Consider the following 19,991-nt stretch of genomic DNA (forward strand, 5'->3'; position numbering starts at 1 on the left):
GAGCCGTCACTGCTAGGATCATATCTTCTCCCTTCACCCGAGTGGTGGCATAACTGGCGTATGTAGCCAACATCTGGCTCTAGCTACCTCTGTATACTGCCCCGCTTAAATACAACCAGAAATTTGATTAGGAAAGTGATTCTGTAGCATAGAACCTAAACAGTTAGGGTGGAATGAGGGATGAGTCAAGGACAAGGTGGCAGAAATTCCTAAATAACCAGAGACACAGGGGCCTCTCGATGTCAGTGCCCTTTGCACCAGAGCACACAGCTGTTTTGAAGCTAAACTGAGCTTATACTTCTTCCATACAACCTGTGTGGCAGTCTGGTTCCCCTTACCCAAAAAGCATGGTGTCCCAGTTACTGACCTACCTCAGATCTGCCCTTTTCCAGTAGGACTTTGTAATACCTGGTAGTAAGTACACAATAGAATGAATGCAGTAACACTGCTTTTAGGTCAAGGGTGCAAAAGGAATTCTTGGGGTTTTTTTGTTTTTGTTTTTCATCACCAATCCAATTGTCACTATACCACTGTTAATGAAATAACTACCCCATATACAGTTCTGAGCCAGGACCCTGTGCAAAAAAAAAATGCTGACCAGTTTCTTGTAGGAGCAGCATTAGTGCCAACACAGGACTATTTTACCATAAATGGGAGCAGTAGGCAAAGGACACATTGCTGATCTGATGTCCTTAAATCTATGGGTACCATTCTGAAGACTTTCCCTGACCTCCTGATCAAATACTGCATCTTTGTCATTCTTTACTCCCTTAACCTGCTTTATTTTTTCCCACAGAATTTACCACTGATTTATCACATATCTATTTCTTTCTTGTCTCTTGTTAAATGAAACTCCATGAAAGCAGGAACTCTGTATCCCTTGCATTCAAACACAAAGCTCAATACACATCTGTCATGTAAAAGAATGGTCCTCTAGTAACCATCAAGGTTTCAAGGACTGCTGTAACGTTCACCACCATTTTCTTTGCTTCAGAGAAGTTGTAAAAATGTTGTTATAAAGCCTTTTATTTTTGACAAAGCTGTTTTTATTTACTGTTATCCCAAAAGTTTATGCAATAACCCTTAAGGACAGAAGGGACTGTGACATTATAGTGGAAAAAGCAAGTAGTTAGTCATTTGATAATTGCCTCTTAGGTAAGTCTTTCTGGGTCTTAATCAGTACAGTGGATATAATAGTGCTAGCCTGCATTATTGAGAATTAAATGAGATAGCATGTGTAACATGCCTCCTAGTGTATGGCAAGTAGGTGTTCAGTTAATGTTAGTGAGAGTATCAATTTCATGATTTCTTTGGGGTGGGGGGAGTAAACTAGTTGTTGCTATTATTATTTTGGCTCTAAGCAGTTTTATAGAGCATTTAATGGGCATTAAATTATCGCTCTTAAGTTTTCTTTGGATCATTTAACTTATATAACTTTATTATTGTTGCTGTAATCTGTGAAATAAACGCGATCTTGAAGAAACTACGAACTACTCCTCAGCCCCTGAATTTCAGCCTGATTTGTTCTGAACCCACAAAGCCTTAATAATTTCTTAGTTGAAGGAATTCACTAGCCACTTCTTTGCAACTGTAACAATTTCTGTAAGTATTCTAATTTTTACACTGAAGAGAGTGCTGTAACACTTTGTAACCACAGCATTGGCTTTCATTTAATCATAAGATCTTCACTGAGTTTTTGTCCTTTATGTAAATTTGAGGAGGCTTGGCATTTGATGGTTATTGATAGCCACACAGGAGTTTTTCAGGTAGAAAGTGGATTGTCTCTTCTCTTTTTAGGAAAGGGGTAGGAGAGAGAGTTAAGTTGTTGTATGTGTGAGGTATCTTTTGCTTATGTTTAGGATGGTTGTGGGACAAACAACGTGAAAGGATAGTCCAAAGATAAGGGGCAGAAAACTTAAGGCCTGAGTTTGTCAACTTTAACAAACAGGAGAGAATATGAGACAAACAAAGCTTGTTCTTTGTATTAGACTTGGGTTGCAGACTTTGACCACAGATTTTGCATTGCCTAAATAAATAAAAACTTTTAGATGTCTTCTAAGTATATAATCTAAACACAAAAGCAAAGATTTATTGACCTTTCCAATATTGCACAACACTCTGAGCTTAAAACAATTTCTTCCTTTCTTTGGTGGTTATGGTTAAAAGAGATGATTCTGGCTTAAATATGGTAGCTAAAAATCAAACTTTCTGAGGAAGAGTTTATTATTGGCTTCTTTCACTTAGTAATCTGCATTTAAGTTTATTTCTTGTCATTTCATGGCATTTCTTTTTTAGCAATGAATAGTATTCCATGGTCGGGATGTAGTACAGTTTATCCATTTGCCTGCTGAATAATATCTTGGTTTCTTCCAAGTTTTGGCAGTTGTAAAGCTGCTGTAAGCATCAGTGTGCAGGTTTTCGGGTGGAGGTAAGTTTTCAGCTCATTTGGGTAGATATTAAGGAACATTATTACTGGATTGTAATGTAAGAACATGTTTAGTTTCATAAGAAACCATCAAGCTGTCTTCCAAAGTGGCTGTACCACATTGAATTCCCACTAGTAATGAATGAGAGTCCCTGTTGCTCCACGACCTCACCAGCATTTGGTGTTTTCAGTATTTTGGATTTTGGCCATTCTAAAATGCGTGTAGTGGTACATGGTTGTTTTAATTTGCAGTTCCCTAATGACATATGATATTGAGCATCTTTTCACAGGCTATTTGCCATCTGTGAAATCTTTTTGGTGAGTTCTATTCAGGTTTTTTGCCCAATTTTTAAATTGGGTTGTTCATTTTCTTGAGTTCGTTGTTGTTGTTGTTGTTACAAATTTTGGATAATAGTCCTTTATCAGATATATCTGATATATATTTTACAAATATTTTCTCCTAGTCTATGGCTTGTCTTGTCATCCTCTTAAATATTCTTTTTATGTTTTTTAAAGACATTTTGAGGCTTTGAGGACATCTTTTAAACTTTTTCTTTAACTTCTGTAGGTTAATTAAAATATCTTAAAAGAATTTGGCCTTTTAGAAGTTCATGTTTATATTCCAGATAGAAAAAGCACTGATTCTGTCAGTTTTTCATCATCAGACTTTGCGATTTAAATTTGCTTTTCAGAAATAAGAAGTGAAACTTGAAAATATGCCTTGGTTATTAGTTTTTCTTCTTTATAGCAGCCGTTCATACCAATTTAAGGATATGGAAAATGACCCATGGAGAACATACCATCATTATCCCCTTGAGAAAACATTCATAAAAACTTCTGCTTCCCTCTTTCTTTTCCAAAAAAATTGTCAAATAACTGATTTCACAAAAGCACTGGAAAACGCTGGTGTTTAAAATTCCTTTATAGAGGAGTCTCTACTCACCAGAAACGCATAACAGGGTTTCGTGATTTAGCTAATAATGATTTTGTTTCTCTAAGACACATAATTCTAATAACAGAATATTAATGAGTTTAGTTCTCTCATTTTATAGATTGCTTTAAAAAGAAAAGAAAAAGTATCCTATGTTAAAATATACAGTCAGTATATTTTATTATAAAAATTCTGTAATGTAGTCTGTATTTGCATAAAGGGGAAGATAGGATGATTTAATCTTTTAATCAAAGGAATATATAATAGTCTCATAGTCAAGTTTTATCTTACCCCTCTCCATTGTTAAAATGCAGTTCTTTGTTCTCTGTCTAATTGGGGTTACAGATAGTATTTCCAGACCTCCCTTATTATGTTAATTCACTGACTGCTTTCATTGAAATGGATCAGATTTCTGGCAAACAAGCCCACTGTCTTCCCTAACCACAGTTTTTTTTCTCTGTTCCACAGAGTAGTAAATACTAAGCTTGAAATGAGGGGAGACAGCCTAGGGTATAAAATGGAGAGAAGCAGTTCAGAAATAAGAAAGCCAACAGAATTTAGGAGAACAGGAAATAAGCTATTAAATGAATTGAGTTTTTGGTTTTTTGCCCTGGAAATTATAGCTTTTTAATAAAGAATAACACATGGATTGTGGTTTTTAATCACAATCTAGAGCAGATAAAGTTTGGCTAATATAATTAGGTTTCTCTCTCTTTTAAAAGTCATATTAAATAAAGGAATATATAATATAGCATTTTATGTTCTTTTAGATGTTTTCTAGAGTAATCAAAAGCTTCGAATTAGAAAGTAATCCTTTATCTATAAGCAGAGGTTTACTTACATGAGTTTTTTTCAACTGGAGATTAATGCTACAGTGTACTATGGCCTATTGCTGGAAAGTACAAGTAAGTACCGGTATTACAGCACTGTATGTTATTTGAGGAGAAAATAGGCAGATGTTTTAAGTACAGTTTTATCAGTACTTATCATCTAAATTGTATAAAGTAGAAATTACTATAAATATTTGGAAAATTATATTTAGTATTTTAAAAATTTATCCATGAACTAGTAAAAACAAAATTGAGTTTAGTGATATGAGACATTGATTATATTGTGTGATTTTTTTTTTCCAACTCAGAGTTAAACCTAGAATGTAGGTTAATGTACCTCTATTTATTTGTATTGGTATATTTATGAGAACATACCTACATTTTCTATTAAGTATTTTTATATGGTTTCAAGGAAATAAAATGATACTGTCTTGTGCTATTTTTATGATGATGATACATTTTTCAGTGTAACAGCACAAAACATTACTATGCAAAAGATTGCCCATACTTTGGAGAGGGTATAAATTCAAAGTCACTGGCAGGCCCACAGATAGCCCATTAAATCCTCATGTTTCCCCTGTCCTGAAACCCTGCAATTCATCTGCTTCAGATTGACAGAATCAAACTATTGAATAAAATCAAAATTAAATCAAATTAATTTACTACATCACTAGAATATGAAAATCTAGTCTTATAAGCAATCTTCAAGTGTGCATCTAAAAAAAATATTCCTTTATAATATGTCTGCTTTTACTTTTGTGAACAGGGTTATTTTTTAAATGTGCTCTGTATAAGTGTGTGAAGTTATAGTCTTACTGAAATTCAATGCTAGCAGCATCTTAAGGATAAAAAGACTTCTCAAAAAATTCCCATTATTTTAGCTTTGGTTTATCTAAAGTGCTTTGTGTTCACAGGAAGAACAGGCAGCGAAATTGAAAGCTGAGAAGATCAGAGTTGCGCTAGAGAAGATTAAAGAGGCACAAGTGAAAAAGGTGATATTTGGGCTTTTTCCTGGTTTGAGATTTTTATCAGCTTTTATAAATTTATAAAGAATTGCCTTGTTTGTATAATGTACTTCTAAGATATAGAACGCTATAGAGGGGTATTTTTTTCTAATATGTTTTTCACATGTATTTTTTGTGGATAAAATGCAGTATAAAAGAATTAATTTTCTGGTTTTAAATTCTCCTGAAAGAGTAAAACAGAATAGTCTTATTATTATAATCTTACTTGGTATTTTAATTTTAAAAATGCTTTAAATTTGTTTAGTTAGGTTATTTAAAACCTAATTTTAGAATATTTTTCTTACATAATAAAGTCATTATTTATGTTTTAATTTATATTTACCTAAGGACATTACTAAGAACATTACTCAGTATTGGAAGAAATCTCTAGAATGCCTGTGTTTTGGTCTGTATTAATTTCCTTTTTTACCTGTTATAGCTGGTGATTAGAGTTCACATGTCTGACGACAGTTCTAAAACAATGATGGTGGACGAGAGGCAGACAGTGAGACAAGTGCTGGATAACCTGATGGACAAATCCCACTGCGGTTTTAGTTTAGACTGGTCGCTGGTGGAGACTGTCTCTGAGTTACAAATGGGTTAGTAATATCATTGTTATAATTACTTTTCCATTTCTATGTAATTTCAGCAGTTTCATGTTGATAAAAGCAACTTGAGACATCTTATATATATGTATTTTGAGATTTCTTTGAATACAGTATCAGTTCCAGTTCACTTTAGATTTTCCTATGGCCAGAACAAAGGTTGTTGTTACTGTTTTTAAGGTAACAAAATACTTTTTCCCTTCAAATAAGAACTGTGTATATTGACACGTTTACTGAAGACCATTATTCACATTTGTACTGAAGTCTTTAAACCAACATTTGACGTAAACATAAAGCACATAAAGGGGAACCGTAAAGCACATCTTATTTTTTGCTAGATGTACTAAGTCTTAGTTTCCTATGTTTTGTAGTTTGGTATGGTGTTTGTTAATTTTGAAAATTCCTTATTTTTTATACCACCTTTGACTTGTTTAAAAACTTTTGGTTTTGTAATGTTAGCTGTAATTACAGAAACCTTGCAGTAATTATTTTGTTAGACTTTACTGAATCAGAAACCAGTTTCAACTTGCTATTTTGTTTTAAAAATGTAGTTGCATTATACTACCTTATCATATCTTTAAATTTTTCACAGCAGTCTCCAGAGAAATAAAAATTTAATTATTAACCCTTTTCTCTCAGAAGGCACATACACATCCCCCAAAACCAAGCCATAAGTTAGTTTGTTAACATATATAAACATGTATTCTAATAATACTTACCTGTAACTATTCGTAGAGAATTAGAAAGGTTTGAGTTCAGAGGTAGCATCATCATATGCAGAAAATGTTTGGATGCTAGTTTTTGGAATATTTCCATGGCCATAGGTTAAAAAATTCATATATGTAATATTTCTCTATTGCCTTTATATAATTGACTATAATGTCTTAAATAACTATCATTTAATCACAGTGATTCAAATATAATATGTAGTCATTCAGTACTTGTTGAATGAATAAAAGAAAACAAGGAACTACTAAGAGCCCAAAACAAGATGATGGAAACAAACTATGACAAATTTGAATCATTCAATTAAACAGCAAAGATAATTATAAAGGATGAATATACAAAATGCAACTGTTTGCTGTTTACAAAAAAAAACCTTTTACCTAAAGACCCAAGTTGAAAGTAAAAGGAATGCTGAAAGACACTAACCAAAAGAAAGATAGTATTAACTATGTTAATATCAGACAAAACAGATTTTAAGCAAAATGCATTACTAGAGATAAAGAGAACCACACATCTTCACTAGGAAGATATAATCATTCTAAATTTTATCTAATAGTAGCATTAAAATGTATAAAGCAAAAGTTGACAGAACTACCAAGAGAAATTCACAAGCCAGCCTTCATAGTAGAATCTTTTCACCTAAGAACCTTTATAGTGATCAGTATAATCAAGCAAGCAAAAATGAATATAGAAATATTTAGAACACTGATAACAGGAAAGTATACATTCTTTTCAGGCAGAAATGGAATATTTCCAAAAAGTGATTCCAGTGTAAGGCCATCAGCAGCTCATGAGAAATTTCAAAAAACTAATCTTTAGAATATGTTCATTGAACGTATGTTCAGTATATTGGACATGTTCTTTGATTCCTAATTTAGAAATCAGAAGATACATCTTTGTTTAAAATTAAACAGAACTCATGGATCAAAGAAATCATCTTGGAAATTTTTTAAATGACAAGAAATGAATACTGTTGGGAGTACTTAATACCAGAATTTATGAAATGCAGCTAACATGTTGGGGTTAAGGGTAAGATGGGAAAAAGCTGAAGGCTGAAGAAGATGCTGAAGTCAAAAGACCTAGATTCTGGTCTAATTCTTCCATGTAGCAGCTGTGTGACCTTGCTGAAGTCACTTAACACCACTAGGACGTAGTATTTCCTTATTTGAAAATAGAAGGAAACCAGGTAATCTCTAAGGACTAAGGGCTGTACTGTCAGTTAAAAGTCTTTGGTTCTGCTGTGAATTACTTCACGAGGTTTCATGTCTTTTATGCAATTCTGATCAATACTAACAGAATACTGATATTTTATTTGCGGACAGAGAGAATCTTTGAAGACCATGAAAACTTGGTGGAAAATCTTCTTAACTGGACAAGAGATAGTCAAAACAAGCTTATATTTATGGAGCGAATAGAAAAATATGCACTTTTCAAAAACCCACAGGTGAGACTGTAGCTTACAGAGGTCAGGATTTTTAAATGTTTATATTACATAATTTTATATGTTTATATTATATAATTCTGTCACTGCTGAGTTAATAGAGTTAAAAGACTGGCAGCCACCCAGTTGGAGCATTGTGGCTGCAGAATCTCAGCATTCACTAATGCTGAGACGGAAAGTCTGCTGGGACCCAGGTGTCAGGCCTCAGAGAGGTTCCCAGTCCCACAGAGCCAGGTGGGGAAGCAGGATCACCTCCAGGGGGGTTACCAGGTTTCTGTTCCTAATTCAGAGAGAGCTGTTTTGAACCCAGCAATTTATTTGGTGAGTTTCTCATCCATCAAAGAAAAGTACTTGCATATTTAAGTTTCTCTACTTTTGTCATTTATCCAAATGACTCTATGATTTCTTTTTTGAGTTATTTTTGTGAAAATCCCAATAACCTTGATTATAAATGGTTCCACATTCTAATGTATGTTACCTTGATTTATTTGGTATCTTTGCTTATTCCAAAATAATGTTTGAGTTAATCCTTCCTATACCCAAATATTTATAAAAACCAGTAAATGAGCCAGAACAACCCCACTCTAAAAAGTAGTAATGAGGAAAAATAGTAGTAGTTAAAGGTATTGAATAGATATCCTTCAGATGGCTGAATAGTGACACATCTTTCCTGGATATATTTTAATGAAGAATACACATTTGGAAATACCAACAGATCTTTTTATGGATGATTGTGAAGAGATTTTTCCGAAGGCTATTAATTAGAATTCAGATTTAAGTTGAGTCAAGCAAATGAGATCACAGTAGTATCAGAGAATTTGGGACTTCTTCTTTAAAAGCGAGAACATAGTAAATTCTCTGCATCTGGATCAGTTAAGCTCAGCATATTTTAAGGAAATTTGCCTTACTTGTTGTACTTAATCATTTGTAAACCTTTCAGGTCCTGTAAGTGTAGCTTTCATTAGATACACCAAAACATTTGCTAGCTGCCACATGCAGTATCACCTCAGGATTTGGGGAGTGCGGTTTATGGAATAATTAAGGATAAATGGATAAACTAAGGAGGAGGCCAGTGGTTAAGCATCTCTGTGAAGATGCCATGAACAAGTTGCTTTTCAAAGGGACTTCCCTGCACTCTACACAGGCAGAAGTTGACACAGAGTTGCTGTGTCTCTAGAAGAAATCATATATGCACCTGTGCCAAGGGAATAGTACAGTGGGTTTATCCTTTGACTTTGATTTATTCATTTTTCCAGAATTATCTTCTGGGGAAAAAGGAAACAGCTGAGATGGCAGATAGAAACAAAGAAGTGCTGTTGGAGGTATGACTCTTGCCTTCCCTCTGTCCCTTTCCTGCATGTTATACTACTAAAGTCTTAAGCCCCTTTTTTGATGTCAAGTATGTTGCTATTTTGCCAAGCTGTATACTAGTGGACTAAAAGGAGTTAGGAGCTTGTAGTAGCTGACAAGTGGGAAAAAAGGCTGGCCAATGAAGGATGTGATTGCGCCGTTTCATCCGCTTACCCAGGGAGAAATTTGAATATAGTTAGCTGTTTACAAAATATTTCACGCTTTAGCCTTAAATAACTCAAATAATTTTTAAAATCATAATGGTTATTTTCAAAATATATGTATCTCCTTATTTTAAAGAGCAATAAAACAAATTTAAACATAATTGAATTTTTGCCTTTTGCTGATTTTACAGAACCAAGCCAAAGAAGTTAATATGTTTGAAAACCTAAATAAACTTACTTAGCAACAAGGCTCTTAGGAAGATGAAGATCAGCCCTCAGCTTTCATAGTGATGCTAGCTGTAATTAAGAAAACTGCTCTGTATAATTCCTGATTTTTCTGAATTTTGGGGAGAGAGAAGTTAATTCATTTCATGTGTTCATGTTTAGTGAGGGGGTTCTACTTTTCTTTAACCAAATACATGATTGATTTTTTAATTAAATTTTTATCTAAGTATAGGCATTAGAATCCAAAATTTTGAGTTTGTTTACATTCCTTTCAACCCAGTATTAAATATTTTAAAAATAAATGTCCTTTTGTTTTAAAATCATATAAATTGATAGTTTCTAAATTGTAACAGTGTAATCATTCATTTAGCATGTTGCTTTCTTTTAAAATATATTCCTACTTAGTGTGACAGCTAATCTAAATGTGTTGTTAATTTGAAGAAAAAATCTAATGCTTATGTGAGCTCTGACACTTTCATTAAATTTACTGTAACTATGCTGTTTACAGATGCGTTTAAGTACTGTTATATGCAACTCAGTTCACATTTCAACTTAGTTTCTTCAAAACAATGTCAGGTAAAAGTTCACAGAGATTACCATAGTTGTTCCAAAATAAAGCCATGTTATGTTTAGAGTAGAAAGTTCTGCTTTTGTTTTTGTTTTTATGTTTGGCGGGGGGAGGTAATTAGGTTTATTTATTTATTTTAGTGGAGGTACTGGGGATTGAACCCAGGACCTTGGGCACGCTAGGAATGCGCTCTACCATTGAGCTATACCCTTCCCCCTAGAGTGGAAAGTTCTAATTGAAGTAAAATTAGCAACATGGTTTTTATACAAAGGCCTTTTGGTTTAATCGCAATGTCATGCATTTCACAGGGGTAAATATAACTTTGTTCTGAGAACTCAAAGATCATGTCTTTCCAAATCATCTTTTTATTTTAGGAGTGTTTTTGTGGAAGTTCTGTAACTGTACCAGAAATTGAGGGAGTCCTTTGGTTGAAAGATGATGGCAAGAAGTCCTGGAAAAAGCGTTATTTTCTCTTGCGAGCATCTGGTATCTACTATGTCCCTAAAGGAAAAACAAAGGTGCATGTGACCCTCTGTTGGTTTTGAGCTTCCTCATTATGCTGATTGATTTTAATTTGTAGTGAGCGTGCGGACAGGGTGCTCCAGGCTCTGATTTGTTTCAACTCATGTAGGGCACACATATTGTTTGTTGATTGATCTCTTACAAGGAAGAGGAAACCTGAAAATGTTCACTCTCTGATCATTAGTTGGGCCCATCTCAATTCTTCTGGCAAGTTTGAAATCAGGCTTTTTTTTTTTTTATTATTTTGGCCCTTCTGCCAGAGTTGTTTTTGCTTGTTACTGTTTTGGGAGAACAGCTTTCTGGGATTACAGGCGTTTCAGTCTTGCTTGGGTAATGTCTTCTGACAAGGGCCCCTGTGGTAGCTGTCACTTCTGTGCTTACTGGGGGCCCAGCCAGCACTGTTGAAGCTCTTTACAGTATCACCTCATCCAGTCTTTTCCACCACCCTGAGAGGTACACATTGTCGCCCATATTTAACTGGTGAGGAAACCCTGACTTGAGAATTGCTGTACTTGAAATATGCACTACAGGCACTGAACTACGTATCTCTTATTCTTTCCAGAGAGCTCTGTATATTGTCTTGTGTTTAATATACTGTACTGTATTTAAAGCTCTTAAAAACTCCACCCATTCCAAGCAAGTCATTGTTCATTATGAATGGCAAGACAGTATGAAATAGACTGCCTTTTTTGTTGCCTAATGGGTGAAAGAAGAAACATTTACAGAGAATCTCACTGTCTTGTCTTCTGCAAAATAGCAATAATTTCTACTTGGTAAAGTTCGATTTTCAAGTAGAAGCTGTTACTAGTGATATTTGCATGTTCACACATTGTTGTTAATTCAGTGTTACGGGCATTTTATTTTAGGTATCTCGGGATCTCGTGTGTTTTCTCCAGCTGGATCACGTCAATGTTTATTATGGACAGGACTATCGGAACAAATACAAAGCACCTACTGACTATTGTCTGGTGCTCAAGGTAAACATGTGTCTCTTTTTGGGAATTTTAATTGATATTAGTCATAGAGCAGGTTATTGGACATCACAGAATAGTGATCTCCATCAAGTATATTATTTTTGCTTTTTCTGTAGGTTTTTGAAGGAATGGTGAAGGATGGTAAGGAAAAGAAGCATGTGCTATCCCGCAGCTGACCTTAGCTAAGTAGCCCTGATTAGATTGATGATACTAAGAAATGGATACTGGATTATAAGCTTTGAGTCATATATAAAGTGGATTAGATTATAAATTTGAGACTTTCAGTTAATCGTAGGCTTATTTTAGGAAAGCTTAAATCATAGCCAGATGTGGGAAAACAGGTATTTTGTGTGTTTTAGTTCTTTTCCTGTGCTAACTGAGCTGACCATCAGAGGGCACTGTGCCCACGTTCAAAGTGGACTAGCTCTCATCTGGTCCAGAAGTGATTCTTGTCTCTCTTTTCTGAATCATAGCCCTGGTAGTCCACGCATGTGTTAGGACCCCTCTGGGCTGTTTTTAGTGATTTTCTTCCCTTTATCCAAACTCTTGTGTTTTTTACACTGATCATATCTGTACTTTTGAGAACTGACATTTTTAGTGAATTTTTAGTGATCTGTTGGAACATTAGGAAAGGTAACATTGAAACATTCAGGATAATTATGGAGATGATTAAGTTTTTCTCACTGGCCCCATTTCAGTATACCGTTGGTATCTACATAGGTTTTATATGTTTATTTATGTCATCGTTTTATTTTGCTTTTCTCTGAGAATTGTCAGTTGGGTTTGGGGAGGTGGTGTTTGTTTAGAGTTTTGGGATAGAATTTTGATTGCTTTGATAAAATTAGGTGTATGTAATTGCAACCCTTTATTAAATAACCTGTCTTGAAGAATACCACTATATCATTTAGATTATAGCAGCAAATAATTTTCTTTAAGTCAAAATAAAGTAGCTTAATCCAGCAGTTTTCAAAATGTGGTTCCAGGGCCCCCTGGAGTCCCTGAGACCCTGTCAAGGATCTATGATGTTGAAGTTACTCTTCTAATAATGCCAAGATATTATTGTCTGTTACACTCTCATTCTCTCACAAATGTATAATGGAGTTTTCTGAGATGTTATCTTTGCTCCCCTGGGTAGTTGGAATCTGTATTTGTATATTCTTATACTTATAACTTTTTCTCAGCTTTAATTTCTTATAAGGTAAATACCAATATAAGTCACAGTTATGTGGGGAGGGGGGTCTCATAACACAGAGACAGTAAGAATTGGTTCTTTTAATGGCACAAGGTTGTCAATGAGATCCCAAATTCTTTCTGTCTTCCCCTGTTCCATCTTCTTCATGTCAGCTTATTCTCAGGCCAACTCACCTCTGACATGAATGGCCACTGCATGTAGACCCAGCAAAATCCTGCTGAGGAAGAGGGACTGTTTCTCCTTGTACTTGTCTTTTTGTAAGAGGAACGAAATATTTCCCAGGAGCTACCAGCAGCCCTCCATGTGGGTCACTGGCCTGGACTACATGCCCACTCTTACACCAATCACTGGCAGGGAACAAAGCCACCATGTGTGCCTTCCACTAGTCAGATTCACTCTCTGGGGTGAGGGGTAGACATCCCAACAAATTGAGGTAGTGGGGAGGGGATACCTGTGGGGAAAGCAGCTGTCGGTATTTATTAAAGCCAGAAGTAAGCAGGAACACTGACTACCACTCTGATCCCTTTTGCAGCTCACAGAATTCTTAGGTTAAGAATATTTTTTGTTCCAAGGGTGTTTTGTTCGTATGTTTTTATATAATATATATAAAGATTTGTGTGCATCATATTTGCTTTTAGTAAAGTAGGTTAAGCTAAATTCATATATTTATATTGTCTACCTGTTTATACCTGGAAGTATTTAGTGCATTGAAATATCTAACATAATAGTAAAAATAATGGCCACCATTTATTGAAGAACTCTGGGGTGGCAGGCGTGGCACTCAAAGCACGGTGCACACCAATCTCACACATCTGTTCTAGAATCCCCCTTTTCCGGGTATGGAAAATGAGATTTGGAGGTTCAGTTTGCCTGAGACCACACAACTATTCGTATTTAAGACATGTCTTTTTTTTCCTGTAAGTCTGCACTAGATTTTGTCTGTATAAAGTATTTTAATTCTTGAGCATATGAGTTTTGACAAACAAATGACACCAAAAAATGCTGCCCCACAAGGTCTATGCAAATGCAGGTGTAATTATTTGTAGGGCCTGATCCCTTTTGTCAGCTTTGGGCTATAATGACTAAGTACTTCTGAGTACTTCTAGTGAATTGCTGGATACAGGAAATATATACGCACTTGTAGGAAGTAATAAAACACGTCATTTAGTAATCAATTTTTTTAAAAGTAATAATAAAAATAGTAATGAGGAAGAGCTTATTCATGAAATTTGACAATATAAGAATAAATAGGATACATGTTGATATATTATCTAAAAGAGGTACACACTTGGGGTACACGTATGCATGTATAACTAAGCTTCTTACAGGAGACTTGTGTTTTTAAAATATATATACCATAGCGGTTGTTGGAATAGAGCTCAGCTTAGGCAGGTCTAAATTTTCACTCCTTAAGAAATGAGGCAAAGTAATTTATTTTAATATGTTAGGTGGGAAGGAAAAAACAGTTAGGATTAATAGCATTGATAGCCTTGCTTGATGTAGGGTTGCCCCAAACCTTCAGTTTTTAAAAAAACACTATTTCTGCAAAGCGTAAAAAAGCAAAGTGCAATAAAACAAGGTCTGCCTGTTATTCTCTTTGGCCTCTTTAAGAATCTAAATGTTGAGCTTTTAGTTTTGAGCAGAGGATGTCTCCTTCATACTCACTCTTAGCTCTCATGTGATTTTTTAAAGTGGGGGAATAATATTGTGGAAGAAAGAGGACTGAGGCTGCAGATTTAGAAGATGTCACCCGTAATAAGGCAGTAGTATGATATAATAACTAAGAACCTGAGCCCTGGCATGAGATGGCCTGGTTTTAAATCCTGGTTCTTTGACTTACTGGTGAGCAACTTTGAGTGCTGTCTAAATCCTTCTGTGCCTCAGTTCCTCCTTATATGGTGGAGATAATAATATGTAACTCAGGATTTCCTGAGGATGGAATGAGCTAATATATGTGAAATATTCAGCATATGTCTGGTATATACTAAGTGCACAATAATTGGCACTTTTAATAAAAAATAACAATATATTATCAGAACAGGTTACCTCCTGAGGTATCGGTGCAGAGCCTGGATGACCAAAATAAAGGCTGTAGAAGACATGCCTTTATTACGTGGGAAGTTGAAAAAGAATTTTTGAGGTCTAAAATGAATTTTAAACCAGCAAGTAATCTGCAGACACTGAATCATAAAGTACTCAACAGGGTATTATTTAGGTTCCCAGGTTAGAGAGATGAGGAGAGAGGATAGAGGAAATCTTTGATTTTCTCGGATGTATTGATAAAAACACTCCCTTTGTGTACAGAATGATTAGCGCACACACACTCTGTGACAGGGCCGCTGCTAATTGAACACCCATAAGTGGTAGCCCTGCTCTAGGGAAGTGAATTGGTCAAGGATGGTTTGTAAATCACCATGAAGGGCAAGGACGGTGATAAAGGCCAAGAACCATCCTGAACCCCTTGTTTGTTTGGATGTCTGAATCCTACCCGCAGGCAGGGCCTAAGGGCAGCAGGAGACGGGGAACGGTGCTTTAAGCCCTGGTTGTCAACACTAAAGAAAGCTCGCTTCAGTCAGCTCATTTTATCTTCTGCACAAACTGTGGCCTCTTCTGTTTTGCTCACACTATAGTCTGCCATCTACTTGAAGCATCTGGCAAATAGTTCTTGCCCAGTAAATGTTGGTTGCATGAGTGAATGAAATAAAATCCCCCTTCCTTCTTTTATAGAAAAACACATACACCTCTACTTGTCTTGCTCTTGCAAGATTGCTGTGGTGTTTTATTACAATGTGATTTAACGAGGACAAGGGGATACGTTCCAGGGGAAGGCTGTGAAGCCTGTATTATCAGGGGAGAAAACTGTTAGGTATTGTTCTGCTAGCTTCTGATTGTTGAGGGTTTATTGTTTAGAATTTGACTGTAGCCGTCAATAACTTAGTTGGTTTTGGTATTAAATGTTTTATCCACAGGAGCTGAGCTCTGTGAAGCAATGAATAGAATAAATGGATGTACGTTTCTCTCATTGTAGGCCTGAGGGATTGATTTTTAACAATGCAGATAACATAACTTTTATTGGTGACCATCTCTTCTTTCTGCATTGAAAATTTATTCAGATTGCTTATTTATTGATCTTATGGGTTTTTCACAACAAACAAATATGGTCAGAGAATTTTTATAGCCTCTTATAACTGAACATAAATTTAAACATTTTTCCACATAAAATAAAGTCTTTTTAAAATTTTTCAACAGAAGAGAGAGGTAGTAATTAAGAATCATGACATCCAGAACCAAGTGTGATTTAGGGTTTGTCTTCCCAGGGTAGTTGTGTCCCAGTAGAGTTAAAATACCTTAAGTCTGTTCTAGCACTTGGATTTTGTAGCTGAGGTCAACTCGGTCACCTCCCATCCAAGCCTCAACTGAAAAGTACGTTGAGTTGTGACTAAATCGAATGATGCCCTTGGCCAGAGGGCAGGTGCGGCAGGTGGAGGGACCTGCAGAGTGGTGCTCAGTCCACAGCAGGGAACAGCGCTAAGTGTGAGCTCCCCTTGCATCGCAGGTGCTGTGCCCAGTGCTTCATTCCCCACCCAGGTGTTCACCCCCAGAGAAGCTTGGAAGCTTTACCAGAGACTCTCATTTGGGGGTCTTCTGATCCCCTGATTCCAGTGGATTCAAAGTAAACATTCTCTTCTCTTTTTATAGTCTTATAGATTAAGAATTCCTCTGACCTTGTTAACCTAATGGACTTTGTTTCTTTGAAATGTAGATAGGTTATTTGGGAGATTCTCATGAAGTGAAGGTTTGTTGTTTTTTTTTTAACTTAAACATCTTGACCTAAATTTTAACACAATTTCCTTTCTTGTTTATTTTGTATAAATACTCACAGGTCATTTTGTTTGGCCGTATGGATGTTTAAGAGGTGTAAATTATTTGGCCATTATTCCGATGACCTATGACTTGTCAGGATATGTTTAAGTTTTGATAGAGTTTGTTTATTTCTCTTGAGTTTTCCAGGGGACTGAGTCGGATTTTACCTTTAATCTTGCAGCACCCACAGATCCAGAAGAAGTCTCAGTATATCAAATACCTTTGTTGTGATGATGTGAGGACCCTGCACCAGTGGGTCAATGGTATCCGCATTGCAAAGGTAGGTTTTCTTTTGATTTGATAATGGAACAATGGGTATTTAATGATATGGTTTTGGTTGTCATGACAGTTATTTGGTTTGTTTCATGTTCATGATTTTGCCAGTGTCTAGTTTTCGCAGGCTGAAGTTTCATGTTTGAAATGTCTTTTTTCCTTGGTGATGGGGGTGAACTTTTAATAGTTGGTATCCAAGAAATAATACTGCTGGTAAAGCTTATGTAGCACCAAAGTGAATTATTTTGGCTTTGGAGAATGCACTATATGATTCTTACATAGCAGAGTTCAGCCTTAACAAAAGAAATTTCTTGAATATTAAACTGCCTTGGGGGTCACGGGAGGAATGAAGAGGTGGAACACAGAGGATTTTTAAGGCAGTGAAAATATTCAAACTGTATGTTACTGCAGTGGTAGATACATGTTATACATATGTCCAAACCCATAGAGTGTTCAACACCAAGATGATGATGTGTCAGCGGAGGTTCATTGATTGTAACAAGTGTACCATTCTAGTGGGTACACTTGTTGATAATGGGAGAGGCTGTGCATGTTTAGGGGCTGTGCATGTATATGGGAAATCTCTGAACTTTCCTCTCAATTTTGCTGTGAATCTAAAAACGCTCTCAAAAAAGAAAGTCTTAAAAAAAATCTTAAGGACATCTTAAAAATCTTAAGGACATCAGGATTATACATAATGCTTGAAGAGATATTTATTCAGTTACTTTTAAATTAAGTAACAAAATAAAATTAATTGTAGGCATAACAAAGTTGCTGTAGAAATAACTGAAAAAAGTCTTTATAGTGACAATGAATTAATCAGAATCAGGTATTAACTTCTTGCTGCCTTTCTAAAAATGAGGAAAAATGAGTAGATTATGATTTACTGCCTTCTGTTTAGTACGGGAAGCAACTCTACATGAACTATCAAGAAGCCTTGAAGAGGACAGAGTCGGCTTATGACTGGACTTCCTTATCCAGCTCCAGCATTAAATCAGGATCCAGTTCTTCTAGCATCCCAGGTAGTTGAAACGCCCAAAGGCCTCCTCACTACCAATGTGGAAGTGTCTCTTAGAGATTAACAGTAGACTCGGTTATCTCAGCCTGATTTTTAAAAACCAGAGCTGTGCCTAGTTTCTAAGTTATAATCAATAGGTATATGGGCTTTTATTATTTTTTATTGTTAGAGGGGATAATATCACGGGCTAGTTCACAAATGTGTTTGATGGAAAACCAGTATATAGAGTGGTAAAGCCAGGAGCTTTCTAATATATTTATAAAGTTTACTTAAAACTCAGTCATATTGCTGAAAAACAGTTCTTGATGCACAATTGGGGATAGAAAGTTGCTTGGAGAAAGATACTCGGATTCGTGGTGAAACTGCCCTCCCTCCCTACGGTTTCCTGACATTTCCGTAGAGTGGAAACAAATAGAATTAGTTCAGATGAGGAAGATGTTTAAGTCATCAAACTATAGTTTTCAGAGGAAATCAGTGATACTCAACAGGTGCTGATTTTCAGATTCCTACCTCCTTTAAACAAGTGTGTTGTGATCACATATTAAGATAAATGCTTCTTTCCTTTCAAAATGATAGATGTAAATGATACCTGTGTCATCTAAAAGCATATGTTTTTCTTTATTCTAACATCATGTTATGAAATAATTACTTTAAGAAGCATTTGACTTAAAAGTTAGATTTCAGCCCTAAATAAGTAAAAACACATTTCGACGTGTGTGTACCTGGGTTAGTGCACACACATACATTTCCTAGTTCCGTCCACTGAGAGAGCTAGAAGCAGTGACACCCTGGTAGCGGTGAGAACGCCAGGAGCCTCCATCTCGGTTTCTCAGTGCAGTTTTCCAAAACAAAGGGGCCAGGGCTCTTTGGTCAGTGGCTGATTCTAGGGCTATGGCAGAGAATATGTAAGATGAGCCTGGAGCATCATGTGCTCAGAAAACCAGTGATGAGAGTATGTAAAAGGGACACAGGAGCCACCCTGAGAGAGTGGCCAAAGTTGGAACAGTTTGAGCAACAAAGTAACAGGATTATAAGCCAAATTTTAAAATAAATAGCCTTCAGTCCATGGTGATACACTGACCCTTGATACAGTGTGATGAGATTGGCATTTCCCCCCTCTTGATCTTCCTCCCCAAATCCCGTAACCTCAGGGAAAAACATCAGATAAAATTAAGAGACATACTGTGAATACCTGACCAATACTCCTAAAACAGTCAAGGTCATCAGAAACAAGGAGAGTCTGAGAAACTGTCTCATAGGAGACATGGCAGCTGACTGAAACATGGGATCCTGGGTCAGAAAATGGACATTATGGAAAAACTAATGAAATCCAGACAAAATTTCGTGTTTGGTTACTGTAACATGAATGTTGTTTCCTGTCGTGACACAGGTACCAGAGTGTTGTAACATGTCAACGAGATAAACTGGGTGCTAGGTGTGTAGGAACTCTGTGTGAGCTTGCAACTTTTCTGTAAATCTAAAACTGTTATAAAAGAAAATGTCTATTAAATTGGGGGGAAGAAACCCTTGTGGCATTGGATTAGGAAAGGCAGGGTAAGAAGCGTATGTCACAAGTAGGGTTATAGAAAATGAAATTAAGAGAAAGACTGAGGAAAAATATCTATTTTAAAATATATATCTTTAAAAACGTATATAGTGTTTAACAGTACAAGTGCTTCCACACGTGATTTTATGAAGTGGTATGGTGCCTTTCCTACTGCAGCATCGTCTGTCTGTATACATTGTGTTAAGTATTAGTCAGAGTTTTTAACGTGAATTGTAAAATCATATACCTTCATGCTAAAGAGAGCTCCAGGATCCACATGTTCCAGGCTCCTGTCTTACAGGCTGTGGTCCTAGATATTAAATAGGGATGAAG

At 35.8% G+C, this 19,991-nt stretch overlaps 1 protein-coding gene across 1 annotated transcript in view; it reads left to right on the plus strand.

The window, feature by feature from the left end:
- Window positions 1–19,991, plus strand: part of RAPH1 (Ras association (RalGDS/AF-6) and pleckstrin homology domains 1) — an 82,786-nt gene that overhangs the window by 51,826 nt on the left and 10,969 nt on the right. Inside the window, exons 5-12 of the mRNA XM_064485066.1 lie at window positions 5,101–5,178; window positions 5,630–5,789; window positions 7,844–7,965; window positions 9,219–9,284; window positions 10,644–10,787; window positions 11,658–11,768; window positions 17,003–17,101; window positions 17,996–18,116. Of these exons, the coding sequence (XP_064341136.1) occupies window positions 5,101–5,178; window positions 5,630–5,789; window positions 7,844–7,965; window positions 9,219–9,284; window positions 10,644–10,787; window positions 11,658–11,768; window positions 17,003–17,101; window positions 17,996–18,116 (901 nt within the window). The remainder of the gene's footprint in view (window positions 1–5,100; window positions 5,179–5,629; window positions 5,790–7,843; window positions 7,966–9,218; window positions 9,285–10,643; window positions 10,788–11,657; window positions 11,769–17,002; window positions 17,102–17,995; window positions 18,117–19,991) is intronic.

Source organism: Camelus dromedarius, chromosome 4 (genome assembly GCF_036321535.1).
Source record: "Camelus dromedarius isolate mCamDro1 chromosome 4, mCamDro1.pat, whole genome shotgun sequence".
NCBI classification, from domain to species: domain Eukaryota; kingdom Metazoa; phylum Chordata; class Mammalia; order Artiodactyla; family Camelidae; genus Camelus; species Camelus dromedarius.